Consider the following 13,976-nt stretch of genomic DNA (forward strand, 5'->3'; position numbering starts at 1 on the left):
AAGAGAGAGAAATAGCAAAGAAAAAAAGAGACAGAGAAGAGAACAAGAGAGAAAAATAGCAAAGAAAAAAAGAGACAGAGAAGAGCACAAGAGAGAGAAATAGCAAAGAAAAAAAGAGACAGAGAAGAGCACAAGAGAGAGAAATAGCAAAGAAAAAAAGAGACAGAAGAGAACAAGAGAGATAAGAGAACTAGAGGGGGAGAGAGAGGAAAAGAGAACGAGAGAGAAGACAAAGAGCGAGAGAAAATAGAAGAGACTAAGAGACAGAGAGGACTAAGTGGGAAGAGAAAGAGAGATATCAAGACAGAAGATGCTAAGAGAGAGGAGAGAAACACCACGAGAAAGAGAGAGAGCGAGAGAATGAGAGAGAGGGGGGAAGAGACCAAGGGAGACAGAGAGAGAGAAAGGAAGAGACAAATAGAGACTGAGAGAGAGAGAGAGAGACCAATAGAGACTAAGAGAGAGAGAGAGAGAGAGAGAGAGAAAGAGACCAAGAGAGTCTAAGAGAGAGAGAGGGGAAGAGACCAAGAGAGATTAAGAGAGAGAGAGAGGGGAAGAGACCAATAGAGACTAAAAGAGGGAGAGAGGAAGAGACCAATAGAGACTGAGAGAGAGAGAGAGGAAGAGACCAAGAGAGACTAAGAGAGAGAGAGAGAGAGAGAGAGAGGAAGAGACCAAGAGAGACTAAAAAAGAGAGAGAGTGAGGGAGAGCGAGAGAAGAAGAGACCAAGAGAGACTAAAAGAGAGGGAGAGAGAGAGAGAGAGAGAGAGAGGAAGAGACCAAGAGAGACTAAAAGAGAGAGAGGGAGAGAGAGGAAGAGACCAAGAGAGACAAAAAGAGAGAGAGAGAGAGAGAGAGAGAGAGAGAGAGAGAGAGAGCGAGCGAGAGAAGAAGAGACCAAGAGAGACTAAAAGAGAGAAAGAGAGAGAGAGAGAGAGAGAGGAAGAGACCGAGAGAGACTAAAAGGGAGAGAGAGCGCAAGAGGAAGAGACCGAGAGAGACTAAAAGGGAGAGAGAGCGCAAGAGGAAGAGACCAAGAGAGACTAAAAGAGAGACAGGGAGAGGAAGAGACCAACAGGTACTAAAAAAGAGAGACAGGGAGAGGAAGAGACCAACAGGTACTAAAAAAGAGAGACAGGGAGAGGAAGAGACCAACAGGTACTAAAAAAGAGAGACAGGGAGCGGAAGAGACCAACAGGTACTAAAAAAGAGAGTCAGGGAGAGGAAGAGACCAACACGTTCTAAAAAAGAGAGAGAGAAGAGGCTGAGGAAATAAACTTAGAGAGAGAGAAGAGACCCAGAGAGGGAATATAGTTAGAGAGAAGAGACTTAGACAGTGAAAGATACCGAGAGAGAGAAGATAGAGATATAGTGATTCATAAACACGGATTCACATCGAAGCATGGCGCGACGTAGTGGGGAACAAGGGCAGCAACTCCGGCTCCGCCTTCCTCTGCCCAGTCAACCGCGGCGACGAGTGCAAATAAAACCTCTTCTCCTTGATCGCCATCTCCTCCTCCGCTGCCGCCTCCCCAATACAAAGCTTCGCCAAGCCCCCCGACGGCGAAACCACCCCCGGACTAGCCCGCCGCGACCAAGCCGAGTCATGGCTCGAGCCATGGCTCGCTACCACGACCGGCCTCGGCGGCCCACAACGGCGCTCCTTCGGCCCCGTCAATCGTTGCACCACCTCGCGGAAGCTCTCAACGTTTGCTTGAACGAAGGTGGTGAGAGGAGGCGGCGATAGCTTCTCCATGGCGGCGACGACGAAGAACACAGAAGCTTGCCCCTTTGCTGCTTCTTGTTTTCTATAATTGGGTTGCTCCGCCTTGTAGCTCTCTTCTGGCATTCCCTTCCTTCTTTGTTTCTCTCTTTTCTTATGCAGAAGACTGAAGCTTGGCCCTTTGCTGCTTCTCGTTTTCTATAATTGGGTTGCTCCGCCTTGTAGATCTCTTCTGGCATTCCCATTTTTGTTTCTCTCTTTTCTGATGCAGAAGACAAGCTTGTCCCTTTGCTGCTTCTCGTTTTCTATAATTGGGTTGCTCGGCCTTGTAGATCTCTTCTGGCATCTCCTTGCTTGTTTGTTTCTCTCTTTTCTGATACAGAGGGATGGTGGGTATACCGGTTTTCTTTTCCTGAATCATGTGAAAATATCAGCGCAACTGCCCCCCTCAACTGCAGCTACAACTTCTATTCTTTGATGGGTTGTGAGTTTTAGCAACCCATCTTCCTAAAGATGAATTAATGATTCTCCCTCCAAGCTGTGAGAAGAACCGTTTTTGGCAGGAATTTAAATTCTGTTTTTTTTTTAATTCAGCTTTGGCCTCCATTCTCTTCCATTGGGTCTGCCTCACTGATCAGACTAGTTAGATATCACCAAACTAGAGTTAAATGTCCCCAAATAAATGTTATTAAAAGTGGGTTCAATAAAAGAAGTAGAATTTATCCAATAGGTCAATAAATAACATACATTGACCTCCATTATTTGAACATTATTGAGCTTCAGTATCCCATACACTTAAGATGTTTTAATCTCATGAGAGGACAATGAACTGGAGTATTCTTCATCAAGTGGTGAAAAGGTTCATTTGGGAATTATTAAACATGAGCTGAAAGACCTGTTCCGGATTTTGGATTCTTTCTTGTCTTAACTTTTAATATTATAGATAGAAAAAGAAGATTTGACATTGTCAAATGGCGAAGGAGCTATCCTGAGCCCTTTAAAGTTTGAAGAATGAGTATGTGAGATGATTAGAAAAACGTTAAAAAAAAGGGGTTTAAGAGAAATAATTTACCTTCTATAAAATGAAGAACATATATTGACCACTATTGCATAACTATTCCTGACATTTAGGATCCCACTTTATAAAGAAGCTCTCATCTCTGAGAGGGAAACCAATAGGAGAATTTCCATCCAAGGGGTCGAATATAACCTTTCGGGCCATCTCAGACATTACGGGAATGACATGTTGGGGATTTTGAATTATATCATCATCCAACTTTGATCTGTTTTGTCTTCCATTGTCTCAAACTCATTATTCAGCCTATTTCAACATCACTGACAATTAATAAGACCTTACATTTTTAATGGTGCAGGCGCCATTGATGGGCTGTTAATGGTTTGTAGAAATGGGCATACTAATGAATAAAAATGGCTTCAAATAGATTTTACCAAATATAACTTTCAATGAAAAACATTGAATGAATATAACAATAAATATTCAGCGTGTTCAAGAGGGAACATGACCACATAGTTGTATCATTAGACGTACAAGAGTTGTAACAATACTTTGACTTTGATCAAAGATTACACAAAAGAAGTCAAGCAATCTATATTCAATGGAATAGGGGAGTACACTAGAAGATTATGTGCATTCACTATTAATTAGGACTATGGTTTTATTCAGCTTGAAGAAGACATCCATAGCACATTCTTAAGTAGAAATTTTTGTGGTTTTTCACTAATTTTGAAATTTCCTCTAATATTGAATTCTGGTGGTTTTAACCCCCTAACTGAGAGGAGTGAGATACATATACAAGATTAAGTAAATCCTTCGTTGAGAAAGTGGTTACAGTAGTAACATGAGATGGACTTCATACAAATATCCATTCATCAAACAGCTTCAAAGGTTACGAGTTCACTTCAAACATGAGATGGACTTCATACATATATCCACAGAGATATATGAGATTTTTTACAAAATAAAGCTCATGAACAGATATATATGAGCTTTCTTACTAAAAAAATTCATGAAGAAATATATATGACCTATTTTAATAAGTAAAGCTCATGAACAGAGATACATGAGCTTTTTTAATAAGTAAAGCTCATGAACAGAGATATATGAGTTTCTTTACTAAATAAAGCTCATGAACAAAGATATATGAGCTTTTTTAGTAAAAAAGCTCATAAAGAAATATATATGAGCTTTTTTTAATAAGTAAATCTCATGAGCATATATATATGAGCTATTTTAATAAGTAGAGATGAAAGAGATATATGAGTTTTTTTTTATTAAATAAAGCTCATGAACAGAGACATACGAGCTTTTTTACTAAAAAAACAAATGATCAGATATATATGAGCTTTTTTAATACATAAAGTAATGCGGTGAGGAGATAAAAGATGAAGAAAAAGAGAGAATTTTAAATTTGTATGTCTTTACTGATTAAATTACAAGGATTGATGTTATCGTCTTGACTTTGGAGGAAGAGAGTAAGTACATGGAGAGAGTTTTTTTCTTAATTCTATATAAACCTGAAGACAAAGCCCGTACAAATATCTTCTCTTTGTCTCTCCGGTGAGAAGTTTTTTTTCTATTTTTTTATTTTATTTTACGATGGAGAACATTGCTATCGGAGAGATATGGCCAAGATCTGACGGGCCGACCATGGCGGCGCCGCCGCCCCATACTCTCTCTCTATCTCTCTCTATCTTTCTCTCTCTATCTCTCTCTCTCTCTTTCTCTCTATCTCTGTCTCATTCCCTCTCTCTCTATTTCGCTCACTCCCCCCCTTCTCTCTCTCTCTATCTCTCTCACTCCCCCTCTCTCTCTCTTTCTCTGTATCTCTCTCTCACTCCCTCTCTCTTTCTCTCTATCTCTATCTCAGTATCTCACTCCTCTCTCTCTACCTCTCTCTCTAACTCCCTCTCTCTCTTTCTCTCTATCTCTATCTCACTACCACTCTCTCTTTCTCTCTATCTCTATCTCAGTATCTCACTCCTCTCTCTCTATCTCTCTCTCTCACTCCCTCTCTCTCTTTCTCTCTATCTCTATCTCACTACCACTCTCTCTTTCTCTCTATCTCTATCTCAGTATCTCACTCCTCTCTCTCTCTATCTCTCTCTCTCACTCCCTCTCTCTCTTTCTCTCTATCTCTATCTCACTCCCACTCTCTCTTTCTCTCTATCTCTATCTCAGTATCTCACTCCTCTCTCTCTCTCTCTCACTCCCTCTCTCTTTCTCTCTATCTCTATCTCACTCCCACTCTCTCTTTCTCTTCATCTCTATCTCACCCCCTCTCTCTCTATCTCTCTCTCACACACCTTTCTCTCTTTCTCTCGCCCTCTCTCAATCCCCCCCTCTTTCTCTCTATCTCTCTCTCACTCCCCCCCCTCTTTCTCTCTATCTCTCTCTCACTCCCCCCTCTTTCTCGTTCTCTATCTCTCAGTCTCTCACTCTCCCTCTCTCTTTCTTTCTCTCTCTCTTTCTCTATTTCTCTTTCACTCCCCACTCTCTCTTTCTCTCTCTCTCTCTCTCTCTCTCACCCGCCCCTCTCTTTCTCTCTCTATCTCTCTCTCACTCCCTCTCTCTGTCTCTCTCTCTCTCTCTCTCTCCCCCACCTCTCTCTCTCTCTCTCGCCCTCTCTCACTCCCCCCCTCGTCCCCTCTCTCCCCCTCCCCCCTCCCTCTCTCTCTCTCTCTCACCCCCCCCTCTCTCTATTTCTCTCTCCCCCCCCCCCTCTCTCTCTTTCTCTCTATATCTCTCTCACTCCCTCGCTCTATCCATCTCTCTCTCTCTCTCACTTCCCCCTCTCTCTTTCTTTCTATCTTTCTCTCACCCCCCCTCTCTCTTTCTTTCTATATCTTTCTCTCACTCCCCCCTCTCTATCTCTCTCTCTTCTTTCTATCTCTCTCTCTCTCTATTTCTCTCTCTCGCTATATATATATATATCTCTCTGTATTTCTCTCTCTTGCTATATCTCTCTCTCTGTATTTCTCTCTATATATCTATCTATCTACATACCCATATATCTATTTATCAATATATCCTTCTATCAACCCATCGACCCATCTATCTATAAATCAATCTTTTTATCTAGCTATTAATCCATCCATCTACTTATCTATTAATCCGTCTATCTACACATCTATCTATACATCCATCTTTCTGCCTATCTATCTATCCACCCATCTACCTACCTATCTATCCATCGATTCATCCATCTATCAATCGATCGTCCTATCTATCTATATTACCAATCTGTTTATCCCCCCCTTATCTATCTGTCGATCCATCCATCCATCTATCTGTACATCTCTTCTCTCTCTATACTATCTATCAATCCATCCATCCGTCTATTTCTCTATCGCTTCCCTCTGTATAACATCTCTCCCACTCGTCTGCGTTTTCTTGTCTTGAATGATGATGGGCTCTCTCTCTCTCTCTCTCTCTCTCTCTCTCTCTCTCTCTCTCTCTCTCTCTCTATATATATATATATATATATATCATTCTCTATCTTTCTCTCAAATCGATTTCTATCTCTCTCTATCTATTTCTATCTCTCTATCTGTCTCTCTCTCTCTCTCTATTTCTATCTCTCTGTCTCTATCCTCTATCTGTTTCTATCTCTCAATCTATTTCTATCTCTCTATCTATTTCTCTATCTATCTCTATCTCTCTATTTGTTTCTATCTCTCTATCTATCTGTCTCTATCTCTATCTCTCTATCTATTTCTCCATCTATCTCTATCTCTCTATTTGTTTCTATCTCTCTATCTATCTGTCTCTATCTCTATCTCTCTATCTATTTCTCTATCTATCTCTATCTCTCTATTTGTTTCTATCTCTCTATCTATCTGTCTCTATCTCTCTCTCTAGCTATTTCTCTATCTATCTCTATCTCTCTATTTGTTTCTATCTCTCTATCTATCTGTCTCTATCTCTATCTCTCTATTTATTTCTATCTCTCTATCTATCTGTCTCTATCTCTATCTCTCTATTTGTTTCTATCTCTCTATCTATCTGTCTCTATCTCTATCTCTCTATTTATTTCTATCTCTCTATCTATCTGTCTCTATCTCTATCTCTCTATCTATTTCTATCTCTCTATCTATCTCTATCTCTCTATTTATTTCTATCTCTCTATCTATCTGTCTCTATCTCTATCTCTCTATCTATTTCTATCTCTCTATCTATCTCTATCTCTCTATTTATTTCTATCTCTCTATCTATCTGTCTCTATCTCTCTATCTATCTCTATCTCTCTATTTATTTCTATCTCTCTATCTATCTCTATCCCTCTATTTATTTCTATCTCTCTATCTATCTGTCTCTATCTCTATCTCTCTATCTATTTCTCCATCTATCTATCTCTATCTCTCTATTTATTTCTATCTCTCTATGTTTTTCTATTTCTCTATCTATCTGTCTCTATCTCTATCTCTCTATCTACTTCTATTTCTCTATCTACCTGTCTCTATCTCTATCTCTCTATGTATTTCTATTTCTCTATCTATCTGTCTCTATCTCTATCTCTCTATCTACTTCTATTTCTCTATCTACCTGTCTCTATCTCTATCTCTCTATGTATTTCTATTTCTCTATCTCTCTATCTACTTCTATTTCTCTATTCCTCATCATGATGCGTGGATCTCTCTCTCTAGCTCTCTCTTTCTCTCTCTAGATCTCTGTTCTCTGGGAATCCATGGAGGCCATGATCAAGGATTTCGATAATCTCCCACCTCACGGGAGGGGGGCCGATGCCTGGCAGACAGCGACCTGCTGAGAGAGATGTTAGAGAGGGAGATTCTAGAGAGAGACTGGCAGTGGTCTAGAGAGAGTCTGACATGCCCAGTTTTAGAGAGAGGAGGAGACGTAGAGGCCGGGGATTTTTGTGGAGATGGATAGTCTCTAGAGAGAGAGAGAGAAGAGAGAGAACAAGAGATTCTTTGTTCTTTCATGGAGGCGGACTGGCAGAAAAGAACAGATTTGACGCAGCCCCACTTCGTCTCCTCTACTGTAGAATCTTGTCACAGTCGTAACCCATTAAAATCTTCTCCTCCTGAGGGCACTCGTGAGAGAAGTCTAGAGAGAGAAATCTAGAGAGAGAAGTCTAGAGAGAAAAAGGTAGAGCATACCGGCAGAAGGCATGCCTTCATTGAAGTGGAGAGCGAACCCAGGTGACATTTCTCTTTCCCGGTACCTGCGATCTCATCTAATCTATAGAGAGAAAGAGGAAAAGAGAGAAATCTAGTGAGAAGAGTCTAGAGAGAAATAGAGGAAAAGAGAGAAATCTAGAGAGAGGAGTATAGAGAGAAACAGAGAGGTCTAGTGAGAGAGAGAGAGAAAGATATAGAGAGGTCTAGTGAGAGGAAGAAGAGAGTGAGAGAGCATCCTGGGCATCGGCTCGAAGAGCTTTGAAGTTTGAAGAGAGGGAGAGAGCAGACCCAGGTTACCCGGCGGGCACCTTGGATTATATCTAACGTAGAGAGAGAAAGAGACAGAGAGGTCTAGTGAGAGAAAGAGGAGAGAGAAAGCATCCTGGGCTTGAAGGAGAAGGGGAGAGCAGACCCAGGTACTATTTCTCGTTCCCGGGGGTACCTCCGACCATAAACTAACGTTGAGAGAGAAAGAAGAGAGAGAGAGCATCCTGGGCAAGTGGGCATGGCCCCGAAAGACTTTAAAGAGACGGAGAGAGCAGACCCAGGTACCATTTTTCGTTCCCGGGGGTACCTATGATCATATCTGATGTAGATAGAGAAAGAGACAGAGAGGTCTAGTGAGAGAAAGAGGAGAGAGAAAGCATCCTGGACAAGCGGGCATGGCCCCGAATGACTTTAAAAAGAGGGAGAGAGCAGACCCGGGTACCATTTCTCCTTCCCGGGGGTACTCCAATCATAAACTAACGTTGAGAGAGAAAGAGACAGAGAGTTCTAGAGAGAGAAAGAGGAGAGAGAAAGCATCCTGGGCATGGCCCCGAAGAGCTTTAAGAAGAAAGGAGAGCCGACCCAGGTGCCATTTCTCGTTCCCTGAGGTGTACCTGCGATCTTATCTACTGTAAACTCTCTAGAGAGAGAGAGAGGGGTGGTGGGTAGAGAGAGAGAGATAGAGAGAGAAAGAAGAGATAGAGAGAGAAATGGGTCGCGGCCCCTCACCCCTGCCATCTCGCTTTCGAGCTCGAGAGGGGTCCACGGGTTGCAGTCTGAAGAGTCCAAATCCGAAAATGGACGCGCTCGGGCTGCCCCAAGGCCGTCCCTTTCTCTCTCTACTGTCCAGCCGTTTCACTCTCTCTCTAGGAGCTGCTTCAGCTTCGACCCACAACTCCTCTCTGCTCTCTCCTCGATACCCATTTTCACTTCGTCGATATCCCTTCATCCATCCACCTGTTCTAAGCGTCGGCTTCCTCGGCAATCCTCTCAGGTCAGTCGGTCGATGAATCAGTCAATCGGGTTCTTATAATTAACTGTTCTTATCTACGATTATTCCTCAAATCTACTAGAGTTTGAGATCTGGAGTGGAGCAGTGAGCAGGAATTTGTTCGACTGATTCTTGCTTGAATCTTTGGGAATCGAACGTCATCTTCTCTGAGATAATTCTTCAGCGAGTTTCGAATCCTCGGATTCGAAGGCTTATTTCTCCGAATTATTTGGTTTTCTCGAGAAATCCTTCGATTTTGGAATGAACACGTTTCTGATTCTCCGATTTCTCTTCGACCTCCGTTTGACGAAACAGTTCCGCTTCAGAACCGCTTCCGAAATCACAAATTTTTGTACTTTTGATGTTGTTGTCTGTTCGTTGAGGGTGGGGAAGTTGGAGAAAGCTCTAAAGGACTATGATTGCACATTTGTGAAACATTGAGATCCAGAAGAACGATGAGAATTTGATTTTTAGTGTCCTTATTTTGTCGATTACACATTATCTTAATGGATTGAACGTATTTATTTTTGGTTTAATGGGACTCCCTTTTGCAGGAGACGAGAGAGTTCATCAGAAAATGAAGGCCGCGCAGGTGAAGAAATTGTTCATAAAAACTGCATCCCATATGTAGATTGCTTTACCATAGCGTCAATTCAAAAATTATAGTTCAAAATTGAGAACTTAACGTTGAAGACCAAACAACGTCTTCTTTTGGTGTATTTCTTTTTATCGTAAATATCTTAACTACGATTAATGTGCGTTCTAAAGAATAATTGACAAAATTGCAATTAGACCTGTTGCAAAAAAAAACAGACTTTTCCTAATAATAATCCTGCGAAACCCTTTAAAGAGTTTAATTAATAGAGAGAATATCTTTGTTGATTTATAATTCGGCCTACTTCTGGAAATTCAAATTTCCTTCTAAAGAACTTGTGCAACCATCGAAAGAGAAAATCAAGATTTTGCCAGAGAAGATCAAGATTTCCAGCTCATGCGCTTGTGTTATGTTGATTAATCGTGAGAAAAATCTGCAGGAGCCTCATGGAGCGATTGAAGACCAGCAACACTCATCTCAAGTGTCTCATGAATCTCTGCAAGAACGCCCAAATAATTCAGCCACTGATACTCCCGTCGGAGAATCGGCCTCAAATGCAAGCGCCGACAACAAAAAGGTTTCCCGCGAGGACATTGAACTTGTAAGATGGCCTAATTTCATTGATTCGTTATTAGCGGGTTGAGATTAGACATTCTAATTGTCTGCCTTCTCCAACTAATCATGTACTTTTTGTTGTTTTAGGTGCAAAATTTGATTGAGCGCTGCTTGTTAATGTACTTGAATAGGAACGAAGTTGTAAGGATTCTTCTCACACGAGCTAGGATAGAACCAGGGTTTACGACTCTGGGTAAGTTTAATATTTTTGTGAAAGAAAAAAAAAAAGTGCGTATCTGGGAAAAAAATATTAACTTATTAATATTATGTCAATAAGTGCAGTTTGGCAGAAGCTCGAGGAGGAGAATACCGAGTTCTTTCGGGCTTATTACATAAGATTGAAGCTCAAGAAGCAGATCTTGCTTTTCAACAACTTGCTAGAGCACCAATTCCATTTAATGAAGTATCCAGCACCTCCCAAGGTGCCCATGGCTCCCATGCAGAATGGTGTCCATCCTATTCCAGGTAATTTTTTTATTTTTATGACAAATTTTCAACTCTTAGAATAATAGCTTAAAAAAATTGTATTATCTTCTCACAAACTCTATATTTTTTAAGCCTTATGCTGCTATCCCATAAACACCAAAAAATGGAAAGACAGATACAAACACATTTTGATGAGTTTCTTTTATCCTTCTTTGGGTGAAACAATTAGTGAAGTTACCTCTTTTTCTCCCTTTTTTTGCTAGAAATTAACATTAATGGCAACAGTTTCTTGCTATTATTTAAATTTATTTTCACATCAATTGGTAGAAAAAATGGGTCGTCGTTATTAAGCGTGGTTTTTTCACAGCGCAGCGAGCAATTTGCCAATGGGGTACCCGGTGCTGCAGCAGCCTGCAATGCCTGCCGCCGCGCCACCCCATCTGGATCCAATGAGGCTTCCCAACTGCCATGTCGTCAACGGGTTCCCTGCCCCTGGCAGCTACCACCCGGTCCGCGCCCACACAGTCAACGGGTGCGCCGGTTGACTTCCTCAGATTCAGAAAGAAACGAGTCTTTTGATCATTAAAGTCGACAGTTTTATGTTTTGTCTCGAAGGGAAATGATGGCCGAGAGCACGGCTGGAGTGGCGGCGGTGGCAGCGCCGGCAGGAAATGGAATATCATCGATGTCGGAGATGGCGGTGAGCCCAACGTCAGTGGCGTCGAGCGGGCACTTCCCATTCAGTGCAGCGGATATGGCGGGGATGGGGATCGAGTCGTCAGTGCTGGACTCGGCATTTACGACAGATGTCGGGGGCAAGGGAGATTTGCAGCTGAGCTTTGATGGAGAGGGCTCCTCCAAGGACACTCTCCAGTCTGGTGGCCAGCTTCCGTGGACCTTCAGCCTTGCAGATCTCACCGCAGATCTTACAAACTTGGAAGGTTCTCTCTCTCTCTCTCATAATTGCATTCACTAGGTCTTTCCTAAAACCATTCTTAGCATCATTGTTATCTCTCGCTGTGTTAATGTCAGTCGATAGATCTTCATTTAAATCAGTTGCAGTGAAGAGAGTGATTAGGTTTTGTATACCCATTCTCTTTATCATTGTCATATTTTATATCTTCTTAATTGCTATGATTATCTCTGCTTAAACCATTCTTCTTATCATTACATCATAAATTCCATTAGTCATGACTCCTAAACTCATTATAATAAGCATTGTTAACATCTTTAACTCTTTACCATTATCATATTTTATATCTTCTTAATTGCTATGATGATCTCTGCTAAAACCATTCTTAATGTCATTTCATCATAAATTACATTAGTCATAACTCCTAAACGCATTATAATAAGCATTGTTAACATCTTTAACTCTTTATCATTGTCATATTTTATATCTTCTTAATTGCTACGATGATCTCTGCTAAAACCATTCTTACTATCATTACATCATAAATTACATTAGTCATAACTCCTAAACTCATTATAATAAGCATTGTTAACATCTTTAACTCTTTATCATTATCATATTTTATATCTTCTTAATTGCTATGATGATCTCTGCTAAAACCATTCTTACTATCATTACATCATAAATTACATTAGTCATAACTCCTAAACCCATTATAAATTACATTAGTCATAACTCCATAACTCCTAAACCCATCATTACATCATAAATTACATTAGTCATAACTCCTAAACCCATTATAATAAACATTGTTCACATCTTTAACTCTTTATCATTGTCATATTTTATATCTTCTTAATTGCTATGATGATCTCTGCTAAAACCATTCATACTATCATTACATCATAAATTACATTAGTCATAACTCCTAAACCCATTATAATAAGCATTGTTAACATCTTTAACTCTTTATCATTGTCATATTTTATATCTTCTTAATTGCTACGATTATCTCTGTTAAAACCATTCTTACTGTTATTAGTTCAAAAGTTCCATTAGTCATAACTCCTAAACCCATTATAATAAGCATTGTTAACATTTTTTACTCTTCCTAATTGCAATAATTACCGCTTCTATACCAATTAATACTGTCATTATCTCTCTCTATCTATATATCTGAAGTGGAATCATCATCACCTTTGTTGCAAATGGTGCAGATTTGGGGGACCTTGGCAGCTACACGGGTTCTCCCTTCCTCCATGAGAGCGATATCATGCTCGATCCAGATCAAGGCGATATCGGTAAGTCAACTCCATCACCAGGTCAACCCATTTGACTTTTGTGACAAAACCCCATTTATCCCTTTCCAGATGATTTTTTTTAAGAAAATCTCATTAAACGAATAAATGCTTTTGTTTGCAGTTGAGGACTACTTTGTTGACAACGTCACTGGCCCTTCCTCTCAGTCGGACGAGGAGAAGAACTGACGCTGTTACTGTGACGGGTTATAGAGGTCCACTTTTGAGATCCGAGTGTAAATTCAATCTTTAGATGTGCGCATATTGTTTTCTCTCAACAATAATAAATAATAATGTCCTTTAAATTTTCTAGGCAATGTCTTCCATGTGTCCAATTTTACCCCAGTTTAAACGTTTTATTTCTGTCTTGCATGCCAAGGACATTGTTCTCTTTCTCCTCCTGACTCCATGCAGAGATCCCAGTGTAAACTCTTGCCCTCTCTGTGGGCTTATTGTTTTCCTTCAACAGTAATTAAAAAATGATGCCCTTTAATTTTTGTTATCAATATCTTGCACTTTTCCTTTTAGCCCATTTAAATGTTTTTTTTATGTGTCCCTCACCAACTAACTCCACTGCAGACATCCCAGGGCAATGTCAAAGCCCTACTTGCAAATATCATACTACACTTCATTTGCCTCGGCGACGTGTGACGGATGATATAAGTAAATATTGGTGACGGGTGACATAACGGTGACGGAGGGTCTCAGAAGGGTGACGGGATAGTATGGCCCTTGGTATGGATTTTTAAATGATGAGAGAGAGAGAGAGAGAAGAAGAAGAAGAAGAAGAGGGAAAGGGAGACCAGAGAGAGGGAGGCATTGAGAGGCTTAGTGAACAAGAAAAAGAGAGATGCAGAGAAATAGATACCAAGAGAGAGAAGAGAGAGAGTGAGAGATGTAAAAAAAATATTAATATAACATTACATCTCTCTGGTGATCAGACAAGGACAAAATGTGAGGGCTAGTGAAGTGTGGTACAAGTGTGAAG

The 13,976-nt window shown here is 40.6% G+C and overlaps 2 protein-coding genes across 2 annotated transcripts; one reads left to right on the top strand and one right to left on the bottom strand.

Annotated features, from left to right (window-relative positions):
* Nucleotides 1-1,189: 1,189 nt before the first annotated feature.
* LOC144712288 (VQ motif-containing protein) lies at nt 1,190-2,044 on the bottom strand. The gene has a single exon (XM_078586522.1). The coding sequence runs from the start codon at nt 1,848-1,850 to the stop codon at nt 1,392-1,394; it is 459 nt and encodes a 152-aa protein (XP_078442648.1). The 5' UTR covers nt 1,851-2,044; the 3' UTR covers nt 1,190-1,391.
* A 6,790-nt stretch (nt 2,045-8,834) lies between these two features.
* Nucleotides 8,835-13,305, top strand: LOC144712041 (uncharacterized). Its single transcript, XM_078586214.1, has 9 exons — nt 8,835-9,144; nt 9,696-9,733; nt 10,176-10,337; nt 10,439-10,544; nt 10,634-10,816; nt 11,150-11,309; nt 11,393-11,718; nt 12,908-12,991; nt 13,113-13,305. The coding sequence occupies exons 2-9, from the start codon at nt 9,719-9,721 to the stop codon at nt 13,175-13,177; spliced, it is 1,101 nt and encodes a 366-aa protein (XP_078442340.1). The 5' UTR covers nt 8,835-9,144; nt 9,696-9,718; the 3' UTR covers nt 13,178-13,305.
* The last annotated feature ends 671 nt before the right edge of the window (nt 13,306-13,976 follow it).

Source organism: Wolffia australiana, chromosome 14 (genome assembly GCF_029677425.1).
Source record: "Wolffia australiana isolate 7733 chromosome 14, ASM2967742v1".
Taxonomy (NCBI): domain Eukaryota; kingdom Viridiplantae; phylum Streptophyta; class Magnoliopsida; order Alismatales; family Araceae; genus Wolffia; species Wolffia australiana.

What these genes read in the sequence shown, in the direction of transcription:
- LOC144712288 (XM_078586522.1), bottom strand. Translation starts at nt 1,850, where the DNA reads ATGCCAGAAGAGAGCTACAAGGCGGAGCAACCCAATTATAGAAAACAA.
- LOC144712041 (XM_078586214.1), top strand. An exon ending in ACCAGGGTTTACGACTCTGG is followed by an intron (nt 10,545 to 10,633) that starts GTAAGTTTAATA and finishes CAATAAGTGCAG; the next exon opens with TTTGGCAGAAGCTCGAGGAG. An exon ending in AGATCTTACAAACTTGGAAG is followed by an intron (nt 11,719 to 12,907) that starts GTTCTCTCTCTC and finishes CAAATGGTGCAG; the next exon opens with ATTTGGGGGACCTTGGCAGC.